General features: G+C 47.9%; 1 protein-coding gene across 1 annotated transcript in view; it reads right to left on the reverse strand.

The window, feature by feature from the left end:
* Positions 1-17,211: 17,211 nt before the first annotated feature.
* Positions 17,212-23,608, reverse strand: part of LOC146812663 (SUN domain-containing protein 3-like) — a 134,630-nt gene continuing 128,233 nt past the window's right edge. Inside the window, exon 9 of the mRNA XM_085619771.1 lies at positions 17,212-21,939. Coding sequence (XP_085475897.1) covers positions 21,793-21,939 — 147 coding nt within the window. The 3' untranslated portion in view covers positions 17,212-21,792. The remainder of the gene's footprint in view (positions 21,940-23,608) is intronic.

Here is a 23,608-nt window from a genome sequence, read left to right on the forward strand (position 1 = left end):
CAAGGTAAGCCGGGAGGCTTGGGAAGGACCCCGGTGTGCCCCCTATCGACCGGGAGCAGCACCGCACCCTGAGACCCTGGTTCCCCCTCCGTGGGAGTCCCCCGTTAACCTCGGACTGTGACCCCTCCGAGGGATTGCCCCCCTGTTCTGCAGACTGTCAAGGAGCGCTGTGCCTCACGAACTGCACCGGAGCGCGAGAGACTCGCTCCGTAAGAATCGTTGTGCTCCGTGAACTGTTCCGTTCTGAAGTATTCATTGCTATTGATTACGAGTAGCGCTATGTTCTAAATGCTCCGTTCTGAAGTATTCATTGCTATAGATTACGAGTAGCGTTATGTTCTAATGCTCCGTTCTGAAGTATTCACTGCTTACAGATTACGAGTAGCGCTACGTTCTAAATGCTCCGTTCTGAAGTATTCATTGCTATTGATTACGAGTAGCGCTATGTTCTAAATGCTCCATTCTGAAGTATTCATTGCTATTGATTACGAGTAGCGCTATGTTCTAAATGCTCCATTCTGAAGTATTCACTGCTTACTGATTACGAGTAGCGTTATGTTCTAATGCTCAGTGCTGAAACATTCACTGCTTACTGATTACGAGTAGCGTTATGTTCTAATGCTCAGTGCTGAAATATTCACTGCTTACTGGTTACGAGTGGCGCTATGTTCTAATGCTCTGCTCTGAAGTATGCACTGCGTGCTGGTTACGAGTGGTGCTATGTTCTAATGCTCTGCTCTGAAGGTGTTCGTCAGATTTGTCCTGAGGTGTACAAGGCACGCTTAGCACGTAGAGCGCGGTGATCGCCACTGAGGCGCTACAGGTAACCACGGTAGCGGTAGGCCCGCGAGGTCTGCCCTGAGTCCCTGCACGCCCCCAGGAGTGGCGCTACAATCCCCAAACCCTATCACGGGGAGTAAGATATACAAGGGTGGCCTAGAGCCTGCAGGAAACATACTGGTGAATAACCTACTGGTGAATATCATCCTAGGGAATATCATACGGGTGAATATGGTGCTGGCGGATCAAACGCTGACATAAGTAAATTGCCATTGTCATCTCATTAACTGCATTTAGATCTCATGAAGTGCATTTATATCCTATGAATTGCCTTATTATCCCATGAACTGCATTTATCTTGAACTGCTGGATAAACTTGAGTTATTTGCATAAATCTCTACAGTGTGGCGTCCCTTATTGTGTGCGTTCCTTGCTTCAGAGGATGCGTGTGTTGTATGGTCGCTTTACACACAAGCCTTTGGGTGCCCAGCCGCTCGTGTCACATTACCCCCTTAGGGCCTGGAGACCCCAGGTCTTACATTGTTGGCGTGCGGTGGGATATTAGGACCTGTGACCATATAGCACCCTTCCGTGAAGCAGAGGGCGCCACAATTAAACGCCATTTGTTTCAAAGCTCTGCAAATATTATTTGCTGCATGTATTGATTCCACTGTCCAGGCTGAGAGTGTAAAAGAATCCTGGTTAGCTGGTAACTGTCACCCATATCCTAGGAATTTCTTCCTTAGTATCTAGGTCCCCACCTGTCAAGATGGAATTTCGGGTTAGCTGACCTCGAGGGGTACTCGGTGAAGCAACTGAGAGAGTTCGGGCAGGGGATGGGGGTGCCTGGGGTGCGGAGGGCCAAAGGACAGGAACTCCGTACCGCCATTAGGGCATGGGTAGAGGCCCACCCAGAAGGGACAGAGGATGAGGGACAGGAGGCGCCAGATGCACCTCAGGAGGAGAGCGCCCAGGAAGTACTGGACATACTTAATGTGGATATGTCTGAAAATGTGCCCCCAGGGAGACGTTCTGGGGCCAGTAGTAGGACAGGATCTAGGAGGAGCGCGTCTCCAGAGGAGTACGAGGACAGGAGGGAAGAGAGGCAACTAAAGTGGGAGCTAGCGAAATTGGAACATGAAAGAGAGAGAGAAAGAGAGAACAAGAGATGGGCAATGGAGTAAAAGAAGCTGGCGCACGAGCTTCAGCTGAAAGAGTTGGAGCTGCGCGCCCTCCAATTGAATCCGTCCAATAAGGACAATGGTGGCAGCATACCTAAGGAGTCTCACGAGTCAAAATTCTACCTACCTAAGGAAGTCATTGCCAATTACACAGTGGGGGACGACATTGCTAAATGGTTGGAGGCATACGAGGTAGCCTTGACTGTCCATGGGGTACCCGAGAGTAATTGGGGAGGTGGTTTATATCGGTATATACCTCCCAATGTCAGGGACACCCTGCTATATTTGGCCAAGGCGGATCAGGTCAGGTATGCCCCCATGAAAGAGGCTTTACTAAAAAAATTTGGTCTTAACCCCGAGAGGTACAGGCAGAAGTTCCGTGGCAGCCATAAGCTGTCCACACAGACATGGGTGGATTTTTTTGATTATGCGAGAAAGGCACTAGATGGTTGGGTGCGTGTCAGCGAGGTGCAGGACTACCAAGGGGTGTACAATCTTTTTTTTACGGGAGCACCTCTTGGATAAGTGCTTTCCGGAGCTGCGCCAACATCTGGTGGACCGCAAGTTGATGGATCCCCGTGAGCTTGCGGAGGAGGCAGATATTTGGGTGAGCACCCGGGTGTCTCACAAGGGCCCCGGGGGAGATGGCTCGAAAGGCGGACAGGGTTTCCCCCAGAAGAAAGAGGGGGGAGATAAAAAGGTGGAGTTCTCTAAAGGCCCCCAAAATAAGTTTGGGAAGGGAGTAGGAACCCCACCCCCGTCCAATTCCACAAGACCCACTTAACCTGACAGGAGTCAGCAGCCAAGGATTGTGCGGTGCTACGAATGTGGGGAGATTGGACACTACAAGGGAGATCCCAAGTGTCGCAAGCGACCCCCAGCCCCAACGGGCGGGAAAAGTCCCGGGGTGAGTAGTATAGCGCTTGGGGTGGAGCTACCCTTAGATAGGGAAGGGGAGTGGACAGGCCTGACCCTGGTTTCACTCGGGGATAGAGAGGTGGTCCCCGTAGTGTCCCTGCCCCCGAACACTGCTAAATATCAGCAGAGGGTGAGAATTAACGGGGAGGAGGTGGAGGCTCTGAGGGACACAGGTGCCAGCATGACCACCGTAGTGAGGCGGCTGGTGTCCCCAGACCAAGTAGTCCCCGAGGAGTTCCATCCGGCCGTATTGGCTGACGGCAGTGTGAGTCACTATCCAGTGGCTCGTGTTCCATTTGAGTGGGGAGGAGTCAAAGGCCTACTAAGAGTTGCGGTGAGCCCTGCCTTGCCTGTGGGGTGCTTGCTAGGGAACGACCTGGAGCACACCAAGTGGAAAGATGTCGAGTTTCAAGCTCACACAGAGATGCTGGGATTACCAGGGTGGACTTGCGTAGTCACGCGGTCCATGGCTGCCCAGCATGGAACTCACCCTGGGTTGGAGCCTGGAATCATGGCCCAACCCAACACCAGAAGAGGAAAGAAGAAGGTGGTAGAGGACACGCCCCATGAGATGGATGGGGAGGCCGCAGAGGTGCCCCCGGAGTCCGTGGAGGTGGAAGTCGTTCCCGTGGAGGACTTGCCGACCCTTGCTGACTGGCATGTGGGAGGAGGGCCTACCCGGGAGGAATTTTGTCACGCTTGAAGGCATGCGGCGACAGGCCGAAGCCCAAGTGGCCAGTCAGGAGATGGGAGGATATCATGTGTATTGGGAGGATGGTCTCCTATACAGTGAGCCCAGGGTGCCGGTACATGGATCTTCGAGGGCCATAGTGGTCCCCCAATGTTACCGGGCCTTCCTGCTGGAGTTAGCGCACGAGATTCCCTTAGCCGGACACCTGGGCCAGGACAAAACCTTTGCACGGTTGGTCCCTCATTTTTATTGGCCCAGGATGAGGATTGCCTCAGACACCTTTTGCAAGACCTGTAAGTCTTGTCAGGCAAGTGGCAAGACTGGGACTAAATTGAAAGTCCCATTGGAACCGCTCCCCGTGGTCGGGACCCCTTTTGAGAGGGTCGGTATTGATATTGTTGGGCCATTGGACCCTCCGATCGCAGCGGGACACCGGTTCATTCTGGTTTTGGTGGACCACGCCACAAGGTACCCAGAGGCTATTCCTCTGAGGACCATCACTGCACCGGTGGTGGCGCGGGCACTATTGGGAATTTTTACCCGAGTGGGATTCCCCAAGGTCGTGGTGTCGGACAGGGGCACAAATTTCATGTCGGCCTACATGCAGGCCATGTGGAAAGAGTGTGGGTTGACCTACCGGTTCTCCACTCCTTACCACCCCCAGACTAACGGACTTGTGGAGCGCTTCAATAAGACATTGAAGGGTATGATCCGAAGCCTGCCAGAGGGCTTGAGGTGTAAATGGGACGTCCTCCTCCCCTGCTTGTTATTCTCCTACCGGGAGGTACCGCAGAAGGGAGTCGGGTTCAGCCCGTTTGAGTTGCTCTATGGCCATCCCGTTAGGGGTCCCCTCAGTTTAGTGAAAGAGGGGTGGGAGAAGACTTCGCAGAAGCTTCCCCGTGACATTGTCAGCTACATGCTGGCGTTCCGCAGCCAGATGGCCAAGCTGTGGAAGGCGGCCTCAGAGAACCTAGAGGCTAGCCAGACCGTGATGAAGGAATGGTATGACCTTAACGCTCGGACGGTCGAGTTGGACGTTGGACAGAAGGTGTGGGTCATGGAACCTGGGGAGCTGTGCGCCCTCCAGGACCGGTGGACTGGTCCGTACGACATTGTGGAGCGACGAGGCCAGACCACATACGTAGTGGACTTGAAGACCCCCCGTCAGCCCCTCAGGGTGTTCCACGTCAACCGCCTGAAGCCGCACCATGAGCGATCCGAGCTTGCTCTCCTGATGGTGACGGATGGGAGCGAAGAGGAAGAGAGTGAAGCTCTTCCTGACCTTCTAGCGGTACAAGAGAAGGATGGTTCGGTGGAAGGTGTAGTCCTCTCCCCATCCTTGAACCCAGAGCAACAGAGGGACTGCCGCCATGTCCTGGGACAGTTCGCCTCGTTGTTCTCCCTCACGCCTGGAATCACTCATCTGTGTACCCATGATGTGGACACAGGGGACAGCCCCCGGTGAAGAACAAGTCTTACCGGCTCTCTGACCGAGTGAGGGATAGCATCCAGCGTGAGGTAGCCAAAATGTTGGAGCTGGGGGTGATAGAACCTTCCAGCAGCCCGTGGGCTAGTTCAGTGGTGTTGGTGCCGAAAGCGGCCCCACCGGGTACGACACCGGAGCTTCGGTTCTGTGTGGACTACCGGGGGTTGAACTCTGTCACGAAGACAGATGCTCACCCCATCCCACGTGCAGACGAGCTGGTGGACCGGCTGGGAGCAGCCCGGTACCTCAGCACCATTGATCTGACATCCGGATATTGGTAGATTTCCATGGCCGATGGAGCGAGGGAGAAAACAGCATTCTCCACCCCCGAGGGCCACTACCAGTTCCGAGTGATGCCCTTTGGGCTCAAAAATGCTCCGGCCACATTCCAGCGGTTAGTGAATCAGGTACTATCTGGCCTGGAGTCCTTCTCAGCGGCCTACCTGGATGACATAGCTGTCTTCAGTGGCACCTGGGAGGACCATCTGCAACACCTCCAGGAGGTATTGCAGGCGCTGCAACGTGCTGGCCTAACAATTAAAGCCAGCAAGTGCCAGATTGGACAGGGATCTGTCGTATACCTGGGACACCTGGTGGGCGGAGGTAAGGTGCAACCCCTCCAGGCCAAAATAGAGACCATCTTGGCTTGGGAGCCCCCCAAGACCCAAACAGAGGTCCGAGCTTTCCTCGGCCTCACTGGGTATTACCGCCGGTTCGTCAAGGGATATGGTACCATCGTAACCCCCTTGACGGAATTGACCTCGAAGAAGCAACCTCGCAAGGTCATATGGACAGCTGCATGCCAAGAAGCCTTTGACACGCTGAAACATGCGATGTGTACCGCTCCAGTACTAGCAACACCAGATTTCAGCAAGGAATTTATTGTGCAGACCGACGCCTCAGAGCACGGCATAGGTGCGGTGCTCTCGCAACTCAACACCGAGGGCCAAGATCAACCAGTGGCCTTCATATCCAGAAGACTCCTCCCTCGGGAACGGCGATGGAGCACCATTGAGAGAGAAGCCTTCGCGGTGGTCTGGGCTCTGAAGAAGTTGAGGCCATATCTCTTTGGAACTCACTTCCTCATTCAGACCGACCACCGCCCCCTTCGCTGGCTCATGCAGATGAGAGGCGAAAACCCCAAGTTGTTAAGGTGGCCCATTTCCCTACAGGGGATGGACTTACGGGTGGAACATCGGCCCGGAGTTGACCACGCCAATGCTGACGGTCTCTACAGGTTTTTCCGCCTTAGCGATGAGAACTCCCTAGAGGTTGGGTAGCTCTCCCCTCTTTCGGCTGGGGGGGACGCGTGTTGGACCTGTCAGCCCTAGGGTGGTCTCCCCATCTATTTTTGATCGTGCTTCATTTTTTCCACCCTCATTTTGATGTTGGACTTAGGTCTCCGGGCGCCTTTTCATTGCCAATCAGTGTTAAGGTGCAGGTGCTCCTTTCTCCCAAGATGGCTGCCACAGACCCCTGCTACTGCAGAGTGGTCTTTCATAGTAGCACCCTAGCTGCCAGGAGCTGGCTGGAACCCCACAACAATGTTGCGACACCAGCCCGCCTTTTTTGTCCCATAGGTAGAATGGGGAAGCTCCTGGAATGTGCTGGAACCTTCTAGAAGGGAGGTGTGGTTTTACTTTTGCCGCCTTGGCTAGAGGTCACCTGACCTAGGGCTATTTAAGTGAGGGGGGGAACTTTTTCTAGTTAGTTGGCCAGTGGGGTAAAGCAGAGCTGGAGAATCCACGCAGGAGTGTAGGCGGTAGGGCCTAGCCAGGGACTTATGCCTCTGAGAGTGACAGGATTTAGGTGCTGTCTCTTAAGTGAGTGAGGGATCCTGTGAAACCCACTGATCTTGCCCAGTAGTAGGAGGACCCAGGGAACCTCTGCCCAGCCTGACTAGGAAGGACCTAGTCGCCAACTCATTCCCTACCCCCCAGGAACAGAACCCCCAAGGGCGCCAGAGACATCTGCGCCATGAAGACTTTACAGAACAACTGAATACTGAAGCTGAATGCTGTGACTTCGTGTCAAGACTGAACATGGAAACTACATGCCTAACCGATTGTGTTATCGCTGAGGATCAACCAGGTCTTAGCGCTGTGACCCCTGCGCTCCCTGACCTGGCCTGGTATCCCCGGCAGCGTGCTCCGTTGAGCGCGGAGCTCCCCAGCTTAATTTGAGCCCCCCCTGCGGCGTGGAGGCTGAAGCGCGCTCACCGCTGCGGCCCGGAGGCCGGAAGAGTGCCCCTCATCGAGGCGAGGCCCGCGGAGAAGCCCGGGGCCCCGTCGCTGCCGTTGCAGTTGCTGAGAGAGGTGGGTGAGGCCGTGGCCTGCCCCCGTTGTGGAAGGATCAACTGTGGAGGCCAGAGCGGGGTTAGACGCCTCAAGACGTCGTGATCAAGGTAAGCCGAGAGGCTTGGGAAGGACCCCAGGGCGCCCCCTATCGACCGGGAGCAGCACCGCACCCTGAGACCCTGGTTCCCCCTCCGTGGGAGTCCCCCGTTAACCTCAAACTGTGACCCCTCTGAGGGATTGCCCCCCTGTTCTGCAGACTGTCAAGGAGCGCTGTGCCCCACGAACTGCACCGGAGCGCGAGAGGCTCGCTCCGTAAGAATCGTTGTGCTCCGTGAACTGCTCCGTTCTGAAGTATTCATTGCTATTGATTACGAGTAGCGCTATGTTCTAAATGCTCCGTTCTGAAGTATTCATTGCTATAGATTACGAGTAGCGTTATGTTCTAATGCTCCGTTCTGAAGTATTCACTGCTTACGGATTACGAGTAGCGCTACGTTCTAAATGCTCCGTTCTGAAGTATTCATTGCTATTGATTACGAGTAGCGCTATGTTCTAAATGCTCCATTCTGAAGTATTCATTGCTATTGATTACGAGTAGCGCTATGTTCTAAATGCTCCATTCTGAAGTATTCACTGCTTACTGATTACGAGTAGCATAATGTTCTAATGCTCCGTTCTGAAGTATTCACTGCTTACTGATTACGAGTAGCGTTATGTTCTAATGCTCCGTGCTGAAATATTCACTGCTTACTGATTACGAGTAGCATTATGTTCTAATGCTCAGTGCTGAACTATTCACTGCTTACGGATGTATGTTGTTACAACGCACACTTTTACAACGCATGCACTTACAACGCATTTTTTACAACGCAACATCCACTACAACGCATTCCATTACAAAGCATGACACTACAACGCATTTTTAAAAACTACCTTTACAACGCATTCCATTACATCGCATACTACCTTTACAACGCATACCATTACAACGCATAATATTAAATTGCATTTAAGGTAAGTGTTGGATAGTATAGGGGTAAAAATTGCTATTCTAACTCCAGGGGGTGCAACAGTAGGGTAAGTGTTGGATAGTATAGGGGTAAAAATTGCTATTCTAACTCCAGGGGGTGCAACAGTAGGGTAAGTGTTGGATAGTATAGGGGTAAAAATTACTATTCTAACTCCAGGGGGTGCAACAGTAGGGTAAGTGTTGGATAGTATAGGGGTAAAAATTCCTATTCTAACTCCAGGGGGTGCAACAGTAGGATAAGTGTTGGATAGTATAGGGGTAAAAATTGCTATTCTAACTCCAGGGGGTGCAACAGTAGAGTAAGTGTTGGATAGTATAGGGGTAAAAATTACTATTCTAACTCCAGAGGGTGCAACAGTAGGGTAAGTGTTGGATAGTATAGGGGTAAAAATTACTATTCTAACTCCAGGGGGTGCAACAGTAGGGTAAGTGTTGGATAGTATAGGGGTAAAAATTACTATTATAACTCCAGGGGGTGCAACAGTAGGGTAAGTGTTGGATAGTATAGGGGTAAAAATTACTATTCTAACTCCAGGGGGTGAAACAGTAGGGTAAGTGTTGGATAGTATAGGGGTAAAAATTACTATTCTAACTCCAGGGGGTGCAACAGTAGGGTAAGTGTTGGATAGTATAGGGGTAAAAATTACTATTCTAACTCCAGGGGGTGCAACAGTAGGGTAAGTGTTGGATAGTATAGGGGTAAAAATTACTATTCTAACTCCAGGGGGTGCAACAGTAGGGTAAGTGTTGGATAGTGTAGTGTAATATTATGCGTTGTAATGGTATGCGTTGTAAAGGTAGTATGCGATGTAATGGAATGCGTTGTAAAGGTAGTTTTTAAAAATGCGTTGTAGTGTCATGCTATGTAATGGAATGCGTTGTAGTGGATGTTGCGTTGTAAAAAATGCGTTGTAAGTGTAGTGCGTTGTAACAGTTGCGTTGTAAATGTTGTTCCCCCTGCTTACTGGTTACGAGTGGCGCTATGTTCTAATGCTCTGCTCTGAAGTATGCACTGCGTGCTGGTTACGAGTGGCGCTATGTTCTAATGCTCTGCTCTGAAGGTGTTCGTCAGATTTGTCCCGAGGTGTACAAGGCCCGCTTAGCAAGTAGAGCGCGGTGATCGCCACTGAGGCGCTACAGGTAACCACGGTAGCGGTAGGCCCGCGAGGTCTGCCCTGGGTCCCTGCACGCCCCCAGGAGTGGCGCTACAATCCCCAAACCCTACCACGGGGAGTAAGATATACAAGGGTGGCCTAGAGCCTGCAGGAAACATACTGGTGAATAACCTACTGGTGAATATCATCCTAGGGAATATCATACGGGTGAATATGGTGCTGGCGGATCAAACGCTGACATAAGTAAATTGCCATTGTCATCTCATTAACTGCATTTAGATCTCATGAAGTGCATTTATATCCTATGAATTGCCTTGTTATCCCATGAACTGCATTTATCTTGAACTGCTGGATAAACTTGAGTTATTTGCATAAATCTCTACAGTGTGGCGTCCCTTATTGTGTGCGTTCCTTGCTTCAGAGGATGCGTGTGTTGTATGGTCGCTTTACACACAAGCCTTTGGGTGCCCAGCCGCTCGTGTCATGTTACCCCCTTAGGGCCTGGAGACCCCAGGTCTTACAAAGGGTGCCTATCACAGTGTATGCTTTGCGTAACAGCGTACTTGTGGTTTATGTTGGTTGGAAGGGTGCTTATCACAGTGTATGCTTTGCGTAACAAGGTACTTGTGGTATATGTTAGTTGGAAGAGTGCTTATCACAGCGTATGCTTTGTGTAACAGCGTACTTGTGCTATATGTTGGTTGGAAGGGTGCTTATCACAGCACTTGCTTTGCGTAACAGGGTACATGTGGTATATGTTGGTTGGGAGGGTGCCTATCACAGTGTATGCTTTGTGTAGCAGGGTACTGTAGTATATGTTAGTTGGAAGTGTGCTTATCACAGCGTATGCTTTGCATAACAGGGTACTTGTGGTATATATTGGTTGGAAGGGTGCTTATCACAGTGTATGCTTTGTGGAACAGGGTACTTGTGGTTTATGTCGGTTGGAAGGGTGCTTATCACAGTGTATGCTTTGTGGAACAGGGTACTTGTGGTTTATGTTGGTTGGAAGGGTGCCTATCACAGTGTATGCTTTGGTAACAGGGTAATTGTGGTATATGTCGGTTGGAAGGGTGCCTATCACAGTGTATGCTTTGGTAACAGGGTAATTGTGGTATATGTCGGTTGGAAGGGTGCTTATCACAGTGTATGCCTTGTGTAGCAGGGTATTTGTGGGATATGTCGGTTGGAAGGGTGCTTATCACAGTGTATGCTTTGGTAACAGGGTAATTGTGGTATATGTCGGTTAGAAGGGTGCCTATCACAGTGTATGCTTTGGTAACAGGGTAATTGTGGTATATGTCGGTTGGAAGGGTGCTTATCACAGTGTATGCTTTGTGTGGCAGGGTACTTGTGGTATATCTTGGTTGGAAGGATGCCTATCACAGCGTATGCTTTGCGTAACAGCGTACTTATGGTATATGTTGGTTGGAAGGGTGCTTATCACAGCGCCTGCTTTGTGTAACAGGGTACTTGTGGTATATATTGGTTGGAAGGGTGCTTATCACAGCGCTTGCTTTATGTAACAGGGTACTTGTGGTATATGTGGTTGGGAGGGTGCCTATCACAGCGTATGCTTTGTGTGGCAGGGTACTTATAGAATATGTTGGTTGGAAGGGTGCCTATCACAGCGTATGCTTTGTGTAGCAGGGTATTTGTGTTATATATGGTTGGAAGGGTGCTTATCACAGCGCTTGCTTTGTGTAACAGGGTACTTGTGGTATATGTGGTTGGGAGGGTGCCTATCACAGCGTATGCTTTGTGTGGCAGGATACTTATAGTATATGTTGGTTGGAAGGGTGCTTATCACAGCGCTTGGTTTGTGCGACAGGGTACTTGTGCTATATGTTGGTTGAAAGGGTGCCTATCACAGCGTATGCTTTGTGCAGCAGGGTACTTGGGGTATATGTGGTTGGGAGGGTGCCTATGACAGTGTATGCTTTGTGTAATAGGGTACTTTAGTATATGTTGTTCAGAAGGGTGCCTATCACAGCGTATGCTTTGTGTAGCAGGGTACTTATAGTATATGTTGGTTGGAAGGGTGCTTATCACAGCGCTTGGTTTGTGCGACAGGGTACTTGTGCTATATGTTGGTTGAAAGGGTGCCTATCACAGCGTATGCTTTGTGCAGCAGGGTACTTGTGGTATATGTGGTTGGAAGGGTGCTTATCACAGCGCTTGCTTTGTGTAACAGGGCACTTGTGGTATATGTGGTTGGAAGGGTGCTTATCACAGCGCTTGCTTTGTGTAATAGGGCACTTGTGGTATGTGTGGTTGGGAGGGTGCCTATCACATCGCTTGCTTTGTGTAACGGGGTACTTGTGGTATATGTTGGTTGGAAGGGTGCCTAACACAGCGTATGCTTTGTGTAGCAGAGTACGTGTGGTATATGTGGTTGGAAGGGTGCCTATCATAGCGTATGCTTCGTGTAACAGGGTACTTGTGGTATATGTTGGTTTGAAGGGTGCCTATCACAGCGTATGCTTTGTGTAGCAGGGTACTGTAGTATATGTGGTTGGAAGGGTGCTTCTCACAGCGCTTGCTTTGTGTAACGGGATGCTTGTGGTATATGTGGTTGGAAGGGTGCCTATCACAGCGTATGCTTCATGTAACGGCACTTGTGGGATATGTTGGTTGGGAGTGTGCATATCACAGCGTATGCTTTGGCTAGGGGGGTGCAGAGTATGTCCTTATGCAGCACGGTGCTCAAAGCATGCTTTGTGCTGCAGGGAGCTTGGTGCATGCTGACCATATGCATTTAGCTGTATGGAGAAAAGTACATGCAGCTGTGCAGCACAATGCATGTTTGGTCAGCAGTGTACTCAAAGAATGAGTTGAACAGCATACCTCTCACCCTCATTTGGTGGGTGTCACTGCCCCCAACTTGCCTTCTGGCTACTAGATGCTACTATTGCAGGCTACAGGCCACAGGATTCTGAAGCAAGAAGGAGGAAAAGGAAATTCAGACACAAAGAACTTGGAATCTTGGCAGAGCAGTGTGTCACGGAGAATGGGAAGTTGCTTGTCACAGTCCCTCTGACATCATTTGAGGCAATAAAGACTGAGTTACATCCTGGACAACTGATAAAGAAAGCGGAAGAGGTGATATGACCTGAAGTCCTGTACAATGGAAAGGATGGTCAAAAGGAAGAAGCTGCAATGGGTGGGACACCGAGCATGGAACCTGCACCCACTCCCATGAAGGAACCTATCCCGAGGTGGTAACAGGATTGAGCAACTTAGATACATCTGTTCTTTCACCCACTGTGCCACGGAAGCCATCCGAAACCTGTATCGGCCAGTCATATGACGGGAGACAGGTAGTGGGAAATCATGCACCACCACTCAGGCACACATGTACACATGAATGTAGTACAGCACTTGAAGTATTAGCAATGCCTTTTTGTCTGACTTTGTCTGAGAGAACTGCAGCCTGCACGCTCATTTGGGTCAAATTCTGCTGAGATGTGACAACCCAAGCCTAGTGATGACGTCATGTAGGTGCTGAGTGTGTGTGCAAGTGGTTACTTGCCATATGTGTCATAGATGGACTCCATAGGCCGTGTGAATATGGCTGCTGCGGCCAATGAAATCCATTTTTTATAGTTCCTGGTTTCAACATGTTACAAGATGGATAGTGAATGTGGTTTTCCTGATAGTGGAAGTCTGTTGCCTGTATTCCTGTGACCAAAGGGTGGAAACTCAGACACAGACATGAGGAAGAACGGTGATAGGGCTGTCTTTAGAAATTTCATGAGGTCCTTTGACTGCTGATTAGTCCTTCCTCAGCAATGCCATTAGGTGAATGTTAGGGGAGAAAGGGTGATTCTGTTGATAAAAGTGAGGAAGTGTTTAGGCAGGACCCGCCGTTGTGTTTGTCCCTGACTAAGAAAGGTTAATGGCAGCCAGATGAAGAGATCTCACACTTCTTTGTTCCCTGTTCTGAATACTCCTTCAAGCGAGCCCCGTCACTACCCACTGTGATGGCCATCACCTTTCACAAAAGCTGTGTCTTTAATACAGCCAGAAAATGACATTTGAAAGGGAACTACCCCAAACCAGTTCCAGAACCATCAACAGTGTATTCTCATTTCCTGTCTGGAAAATGAGTATAAAAGTGGGACCCAAACCACCTCACTTTGTTACTGGTCCAAGATTTTCTTGACCAAGGTTGGGAGTGCTCTGTAGAGCCGAAGAAGCGGTTGCTGTGCAACCAGGGAGGGAATCTGACTGACACCCAGTCTCCCAAGGGTGAGGGGGCATCAGCTAAAGTCTACACAACTTGCTGGAGAAGCTGTGGCTCTGCATAGTTCCCAGCAGCCTGCCTACCTGAAGGAGATTGCTTGACCCTACAGAAGGACGGATTGTACAGGAGAAATCCAGCTGTGTTTCTCGTACAAGGAACGGAAAGAAGACCCCAACTGGTGTGTGGGAGTACATCTGGTGCTGACCCAAGCTGAGAGAGGCTCCCTCGGCCTCCCTGCTTGGTTCATTTTGCAAATTATGTGACATCCATTGTTCACATTAGTGCACTGTGCAAAATATCTTTGCCTTCACCCGACGAGTCTCCTGCTACTGCAGTCAAACCGTGTGACCTGACACCACTACCCCCGCTGCCGTAGACTTCCCGTCAGGCGGCAGCTGCTCAGGGGAAGATGGCTGCTGATCTGACCTGCTGTGTTGCAACTCCAAAGAGATTTGAGAGGCATGGCTGCCTCTGTGACCCAGCTCCTCCTGCCTGAGGACTTTGCTAAGTGACTGTGAAGAGCATGGACCAACCCCAGATCCCGGTCTGCTGCACAGCAACTCTGACATGATTCAAGAGGCGGAGCTAGCTCTGCAACCCTGCTCGCGCTGCCGGAAGACTGTTATGTGATTGTGACCACAAGGATTGCAGATGACAGCCAACGCTGCGTGACGAGCCGCTTGGCCACCGCCAACCCCAGATCCAGGAAACTAGGAGATGCTGTATTTTTCTTACCTCTGGGAAATATTCCCACAATACAAGCCCCCCATGTGTGCGGTAGCGCCCTATCTGTGCTGGTAAGCAGCAGCTGAACCACACCCTGCCAATAGTCTTGCAGCCGGGGACACGAGCATAGCATGTGCAGGAGATCGGCATTCACCAATTTGCAATGTGGACAACAAGCGTCTATTCTATTAAAATGCCTATTAATTTTGTATGGGGATAAATACGCTCTGTGAATTATGTAAAATTGAATCAACTTGAACCTTGTGTTTCCGGGGATATTTTTTGGGCTCTCCAACAGCGTGTCCCATTCTTTAAGCGTGTAAGGCCGTGACCAGTCTGCTTCCCATTTGCAACGCAGGGGTGTAAGATCAGTCATGGTATGTTCGTGAATTGACTCCACAAACTATTTTGTAAGGTGTCGCCCCGTGCCCATCACATGCATGTACTGTATCAGGAGATGTGTCTGGAACTCTTGTGACATGTTACCCCAGTGTCATCACAATGTAGCTGTCCAAGCAGCATGATTCTGGAACTGCCCAGATTGCATACCCTCTTCATCAAATCAAGGAGAGAAAGGGCCGTAATGCACCTCCCTCGTAGAGATCTACTATTGTGCACATGCCTGCATCCTGCCAGTCCGCGAGGTCGACCATGCAAACTCTACTCCCCTATTTCGGCATTCCCAATAATGGGAGTGTTGGCGCATATGGTGTGACATGTTTTGTAAGCAAATCATGTGTATTTCATACTTCTTGCCAAATATAATTAATGTCAAAGGTAGTTTATGGTCCTATAAATACCGGGTGCAATATCCTCACCCGCTCTCATGAAATCTTGGCCCAGGAGTGGTGGTCGAGGAAGAGCAAATCACCATCATCTTCATCTTCATTCTCAGGTTCAGGTGACACTCCATTCCTGATGGCAATGTTGCGCAAACTCTGCATGTGTGACAATGATTCCATCTGGCATGTGCTTCGATGCATGGCCACTTTCATGCAGGCAATGAAATCTTCCCTTCAGCAAGCCCGTAAAGAGCTGTCCGGAATGTGTGCAGTGTTGTTCCTCCAACCCTCTCTGCGACTGTGGATTGAGTAATCAGGATTCATGGACATATAGCATATGAACTGTCAACTGCAACAAGATCAATGAGTTTACAAAGGTGCTTTGCATGTCCTGGCTGAAGTACTGGGAGTACAGTATGAGTGATAAACCTACCAACCATCTGTCTCCGAACTCTCCTCCAACAAGCTGGCCATAAAGTCCACAGTGGTGGAATATATAAGAGTTGTGCTCCTTGTGTGCCCAGCCATGATGTAGGTGAGGTGGCACTCTATCTTGCAAACTTCTTGAGGGATTGGTGGATCTTCCTGTTCTTATACAGATGTTAAGTCTCAGAGGGTGGGCAAATAAAGATGTGTATCCCCTTCATTAAGTCTAATGCATATGGAAGTTGTACAATCCTCCATAATTGCACCTTGGCGTCTTACAATTCCCCTGTGGTACCTAGGGAAACTAGGTGAGAGTGGATTCAGGATTACATACAGAAATGTCATAAACACTCAGGGGCTTATTTATGAGCCCTTGCGTCACCAGTGGCATACAAAAATGCACCATGTTGCGTCATATTTACAAAGTGATGCATCAAGGTAGATGCGTCACTTTGTAAACCCCTGCGCCACATTATACCTGCGCAAGGTATAATGTATGCAGGGTGGGTGTTCCGACGCAAGTAAGCCTCGTAGAAGTGACGCAGTGAAATCTATCAGATTTCACTGCGCCACGTCTATGACGCAAATGCGTCAATATCTTATGCCTACCTCACAGCAGGCATAAGACTGACGCAGGCACATTTGAAATGGAACTTGCCCATGTGAAATGACCCTTTGCTGAAGTTGCATCACTTTTGTGACACACTCCAGCAATGCGTCAATTTTTCGCCTACAGATACGTCAGAAATACTGACGTATCTGTAACTCCTTGCGACATGTTGCGTCATACTGTAAATATGACACATCCAGCATGTCGCAAGGAGGGCGCAATAAAAAGTGACGCATTGCTGTTTTCACACAGTGATGCGTCACTTTTCATAAATGATCCCCTCAGTGAGCTACCTCTTGATACAGCTATTGTGCCTTGATGACTTTCTGACGCTAGCATGTGAAGTGAGCACAGGACCTGCACATGTGTGGACAGACACCAGCAGCAAATAACTCAAACCCCATGGTTGTGGCCCAATACCTCTTGTCTGCCATGTGGCTGCTTTCTGTTTCCTTTCCCTACACAGAATGTTGCTTATCTGTCATCTAGGATATCTTGCCTACTTGCTTACTAAGCCTGTTCGTGGCACACATATGCTCCTCTGTTTGGCCTAAAAGTCAATCTCATTGCTTGAATATTTTCTCTCCCTCTTCCTCTGAATATGGCACAGGAGGATACAGTTTTTAAAATTGTAATTACATTTTGGGACTTCTTTGAGAGTTTGCACCTGGTTAGCACCAGCTACCACCTTGATGGTGCTTTTGTTTTTGTGGGTATTTGCAGTGTGTAACTGGTTTGCACCTAGGTATTGCAATTCACTATTTGGAATCGTTACTTTGTACTTGCAATTTTATGTCAAGACCAGAGGCACCTGTTATGCTTCCAATCTTGCTGTTTTAAAAGAGCCAGTTTCAAGGAGAGAAAGAGGACTACATTACCCAACAGCACCTGAAAATGGTCAGTCATAAATTTATTGTGTATGATTAAAATCACATTACAATAGTTACAACATGAAAAGTTAACATATATCCAACTGCAATCAATGTGTTAAAACTAAAACATATATATATATATATATATATAACCTACAAAAGCTAAATTTCACGGCCATGGTGGCAAGCTTTAAGCTACATGGTTATTGGTCACCAGCTATGATGCTGATGGCTTATAAAGCTAGTTTAGATGGAGCTCAATTATAGACATTCTCATAGAAGCGTAAACAAGCATTGTCGGAGCCACCAGCTTGACATAAAAGTTGATTTTCCTAGCTGTTACTAAAGGGAAGTTCTGATTTTATTAAATACACGGAGGCAAGTATTGTCCCACCACTACTGTACACAATATATTGTTGCACTCCATTTCTCTTTGTTGACATGTTGTCTTTATTCATTTCAACTACAATTCTATCAATGCCGCTGATTCCCTTATGCTTGGAGGCAGGTTTCAGATTGGCTGTTATCCCTTTGTTGGTATTCCTTTGCTGTTCTCCTTATTGTCTGGATGAGTGCATGCTTAAAGTCTTACCAACCAAAACAGCAGGAGCTGAGGCTAAACACGTTTTTTATTTCAATGGATTGTTGTTGAGTAGCTGTTCTTCAGTAGTTCATTTCGAAGTGCTGCTGGGAAATGTAGTTCTCATTTTCTGTTGTAACTTGGCTTATATTGATAAATCAGCAAGACTGGCAGCCTCCGTCTCTTAAATAAAATCCACACTTTACTAAGAGCAAGGAAAACTCAGATTCACAGTCACACTTTAAGTATTTGTTATTGTTTTGCTACCCTCTGCTAATTTGTGACTTTTTGTTTTAAGGGGTTCTGTAACCCATTGAGATATGTTGGCGGTCGCCATCGAGTTTGTGACTGAATTGTATTTTCTAAATGCTTCATACAACTGGGCCTATATTTAGTAAGTCCTTTTAATTATTAACATGATTCAAATATTCTGACCAATACACAAACTCATGAACTTGCTGCCTGTTAGACCTAACAGCCTTGGGAGGGACTTCCCCCAACTTTTTTGCCTACCTCCTTCCATTTTCTGTACCCATTTTTGCTGGCTACAGGACTCTGTACACGTTAACGCTGCTAATCAGTGTTAAAGTATTGTGCTCTCTCTCCTAAAACATAATAATATTGGATCGTACCCAACTGGCATATTTAATTCGCTTATGGCCCTAGTAACACGCACTACAGGTGACAGGGCCTGTATATTAAATGCTACTGGTGGGCCAGCCACACTGATTGTGTCGCCCACGTAAGTAGCCCCCTAACCATGCCTCAGGCCTGCAATGGCAGGGCCTGCACGTGCAGTTCGCTGTCACTTTGACATGGCAGGTAAAACTACTTGCCAAGCCCTGAACTCCCCCTTTTAATACATATAAGTCATCCCTAAGGACGGCCCTTGGCAACCCAAAGGGCAGGGTGCTATGTAAGCAAAGGGAATGACGTGCTTGTGTACTTTACATGACGTGGTAGTGAAAAACAGCCTATTTCATTTTTCAGTACAGTGAATCCTACTCCCCTCATAGACTAGCATTAGGGATTCCCTTACGTCCTGCTAAGTGGCAACTCCTGATCCCAGGGGAGTCGTTTTATCATGTTTGGTATGGGTGGAATAGTAGTGATAAATGCGCTTTGCTAGTAAGGTGGGATTTAACACCACTAGGGCAGAAATGCCACTTTCTGGCAATGGACATTTTTCTTCTCTTAAATTTGCTTTGTGGTCACAGTACATGCCTGGCGGAGTCTCTTGGAGAAACAAACCAGCTCCCTCCTATACTCACTGCACATCCCATTAAACTGCTGTTCCTGGTTCACAGTGGGTCAGGAAAAAGGCGTGGCATGAGCTTTACACACACTGGAAATCAATAGGATGGGAGACTTTTTCCAGGATGGAGAGGTATGTAAATGGGATGTGATTCAAAATAGGACGAATGCACCGACAGCTCTCTCTCTTTTCCAATATTATAGAGCCAGACTCACATTACATGACTTATTGGGGGACAACAAGTTGGAACCGCCAGACACTTGCCGGTGTTGTCATTCCTATTGCAGGTGGATGTTCTCACCAGATTGGTAGCGAAATTCTATACATTTGCACAAGAAGCACATAGACCTGGACTGACAAATATGTGACTTGATTGGCAAAAAGATTTAGGTAGGACCTTCAATGACAAGTGTTGGCAGTACTGTTGTACCATAGCCAAGAAGGTCTCACTAAATGGAAGACACAGACTAATACATTTTAACTATGTCAACCAACTCTACTACACGCCAGAGCGACACTTCAGATATGGATTGTGTGACTCAGCAGAATGCCAGAGGTGTGGCGAGAATGATGTTGGATTCATGCATGTTGCGTAGTTTTCCCCTGGAGTACATGAGTTCTGGTAAATGTTATTTCACGATTTGGAGGTCATCACTGGTCTATCACTAGCGTTTGACCCGATGCTAGCATTGCTGGGTTATGACAGGGACGTTGACAGGAAAGTCTGGAGATTGGTGGCCATAGGCCTACTGCTGGCTAGACGCCGGGTGGCAATGTGATGGGCTCGAGGTCCAGTCCCAACACTGGAGAAATGACACACAGATATGATCTATTGTAACACGCAGTTGGATGAATACAGTGAATTACTCCTGCCACTGAGTCGCACTAAGAAGCATTGGGGTCCATACCAGACTTACCTAATAGGCAAAGAGACAGGGGAGATGGAGAGAGAGAATGCAGTGATGACGTAGAATGACTGATAAATGTGAAGCGTGAGCCATATGGGTGATATAGGGCTACATGATCTTCGAGGTACACGATAAATGGCGCAATAATCTTGATTCTTATTATCAAAATGTTATTTACGTTTAGCTGCTTTCCAATGTGTCCTTAATTACACTCTACATCAAAATGGGATCACCACTGTACAATTTGAAATGTTGATCAATGAGCTACTTACCCGGAGGTATATTGCTATGGTCTTTGGTTCGTATCGCCTTATAGTATCTATTGATGAATTTGTAACAGAATGACCGCGGTTGTGTCCATTCACATTGTTTTCTACATGTTGTCAATAAATAAAATAAAAAAAGTTAAAAAAACTTTGCTCTATGTGACCTCCAGCCTGTGTCCAATACACATCTGGACGGGGTGACATTTCCCATTCGTGCATTCCTCCCCAGCAGACATAAACTCAGGAAGGCCAGGGGTGGCTGAACACCCCTCTGCATAAATCTGCATTCCGATGGCGAGCCTGGAAAGGGGAGTTTACAACAGAACATCAAAGAGTGATGACCTGACCCCACACAAATGGCTGGTGATCCCAATAGATAGCCTGGCAGACAGGACTGGCTTGAAATGGGTGCTTGCGCACTTCAAAACCACTCTTTGAAGCTTTCTCCACCTCAAAGGCACATTTGGGAATAAGTACTGGGTCTATGACCTTCCCAAATTAGGCACTTCTGGACCTACACCGATTCTCTGTCAGAAGAACTGCGGTGCTGCTCAAAGGACTCAACTGGACTGTTTATCCGGAAGGAATGCTTTCCTGTTTGTTGCCCTGCTGCCTGCTGCTCTCTGACTCTGCTGGAAGGAGAGCTGGACTCTGCCTTTCCTCCAAAGTGATCTCTTAGGGCTTGTTAGCTTGCCTCCTGTTTGTGAAGTCTCAGGGACACAAAAGACTTCTTGCAGTTCTGCTGATGCTGCTGGACTCTGCCTTCTGTGAGTCCTACCATTGCCTGAGGTGTACCCTCCAAGTTCAGGGCCTCAGAAGTGGGTTCTGCAGCTTAGTTTCTGCAAAAGCCGTTGCGACGCGATGCGCAGCCTCGCAAAGCCGCTCCACACAGCCGACAGCCTCTCGGAACTGATGCCGGATGACGCACAGCCTCGCCGTGCAGACTGCACCCCAGGATACAAGTTACTATGTTCATAGGGACATGTGGGTCCCTGTAGCCGACCTACGATCCATTGCGGTTAGCCTGAGCTTTGGATTTGCACCAGTCCCTCGCGACCTGAAGTAACCTTTTTAGCACTACCTGCTTCTAAGTGCTTTATTGCATTTGTTTCTTCCACATTCAATATCTCGACTTCTACTTGATGAATTTTGATTGTTTTGGTCTTGTTTTACTCACATAAATAATCTCTATTTTTCTAATCTGTTGTGGAGTGTTTTTGTGGTGTGTTTACTGTGTGGTTGTAGGAGTTATTGCACAAATACTGTACACCTTGCCTTCTAAGTTAAGCCTGCCTGCTCTGTGCCAAGCTACCAGGGGGTGAGCACAGGATAATCTGAGATTGTATGGTGACCTACCCTGAGTAGGATTACGGTCCCTACTTGGTCACGGTGCATACCTCTGCCAACTAGAGACACAATTTCTAGCACTGCCCGATTATTTTCTTAGAAGTAATCACCAATCAAATACAGCAAGTGACAGCTGATGAGAGGAATAAGAAAAGGGATTTTAATGTCCTCCTTTTAAATTTATTCTTTTCCTTTTATGCCCGTATACTGTAAGTTTCTATTACCATCTTCTTGGTTTAGCTTAAAGCGTGTTTTACTTTTCATCAGTTCCGGACATTATTTTCTTGAGTCTTCTAAGTCTGTCTGCACATGTCTTGGCAGTTCCCGGTGGACTCTGAATCTGTAGATACAGGTGTACTCCGGGTTACCCCAGTTGCTCAGCACTTTCAGCTGGATGTATTTAAAGATGTCAGCTTTTGCTTCCTGAAAATGGATGAAAAAGAAAAATAGCATTACCAGGCTTACTAGAAAAAGAGGCGCTTGTATAAGGTGGATCATCAGCAGTATTATCTGTGGGCAAACACCCTCATTGCCTTGATGATAGGTTTAACATGCATGTGTGGCTAGATATATATAATACAGCGAATGGAAAAAACCCAGTCAAGGTAATTGACATTAGCTTGCCATCTAACTTAAAATGTCACCCTAACCATCAGATTGTAAAAAACCCTGCAGTATGAGTGTAAATAGTCAATACATGCCTAGAAATATACACATATGGGACTTGAAATATCCCCCTTGAGGTTGTAAATATCCCCTATATACAAATGTCCTCAACCAAGTCACTGGCAATACTCTTTGAAATGTGAATGGAGATATCCATCTTGTGAAAATATTCCCCACCAGGATATATCCTCTATGGTGTGAAGGAAATATCTCCAGCTGTGTCATTTGGTAAACATACCTGGCCTGTGCTGATAGCTAACTCCAATGGACTGTAAATAAAATCTGAAGCTCCTAACTAAATTAGGCAACACCTACAATGACTCACACAAGAGTGAACCCTGCTGTGGTGACTCTTGCATGAGGAACTGCATGCTGTCCGCTTCCCCAATGATACAACTAAGCCTGATATCCCACTGATGTGGTTGACCTACCAGCTTCTGGCCTTGGCTACATGGAAGCTCCCGTCCAGCTCAAGTATTCATAGCTGCAGAGAAAGAGCACCAAGAAGCCCTGCCAAGGACACTCATCCACAAGTACAAGTGAGCTGAGAGGTGACTCTGCTGCTCAGCAAACTCCCCTCCTTACTCCAATGTTTGCCTCACTTGACCTTTGAGGGGCCCCTGCCCACTTGCATTTTTTCAGACCCCATTTCATCATTTTGTGGCGTTGGCCTGTAAGATAGACAGACCCTGGTGCCTTCAAGATGTTTGCATGGTCTTCGTGTGGTCCTTTGTACTTGTAGGTCCATCCCACCTCTGAACAGCACCGTCCTTCCTGGCTGTTGAGCCATTAACCTGCAATTGCTAAGAAAACCACATCAATAGATTCCATTTTTCAATAGACTGGTGGGCCTTAGCACTAAATCAGGCAATCTGGAAAGCTTCCTGGTTCCACCACTCTGGAATACAGGATATGCTAATCAGCTATTGTAGGACCCTGTTGACTTCCTTTTCAGATTCCAACAATTAGACTCTAGATTGCCAGAATATTTCTTCTGATTGTGAATTGCTAGTAGCTGTGAACAGTATCCAAAGAGTTACCTTGATTTTACGACTATGTACGAACAGCACAGTGTTTGTGATGCATTGGTTATCCTGAACAATATAGATATCGTATAACGTAGGTGCCAAGAGTTGCATCTCCCTTTCAAAGTGTTATATGGTTGCTTATTTGATCAATAGTTTTTGTTGCTCTGCAACAATTTCTATTCTACATATATTTATATGCTGAATTATTTTAAACTGATAATCTTTATCATTAAAGAAACATTTCTGGTTGCTAAATAAAATGCAAATTATGAGTTAATAGTAAGTTTACGACTGTACAAAGGCCTATCTTTTTATGTGCAGAATTCTCCACAAAAGTGTAAGTTTACCTTTGTGAATCAGACTCTCTGTCACAAAGACCAAGTAGCTAGATTCCTGGT

This window comes from Triturus cristatus, chromosome 7 (genome assembly GCF_964204655.1).
Source record: "Triturus cristatus chromosome 7, aTriCri1.1, whole genome shotgun sequence".
Taxonomy (NCBI): Eukaryota; Metazoa; Chordata; class Amphibia; order Caudata; family Salamandridae; genus Triturus; species Triturus cristatus.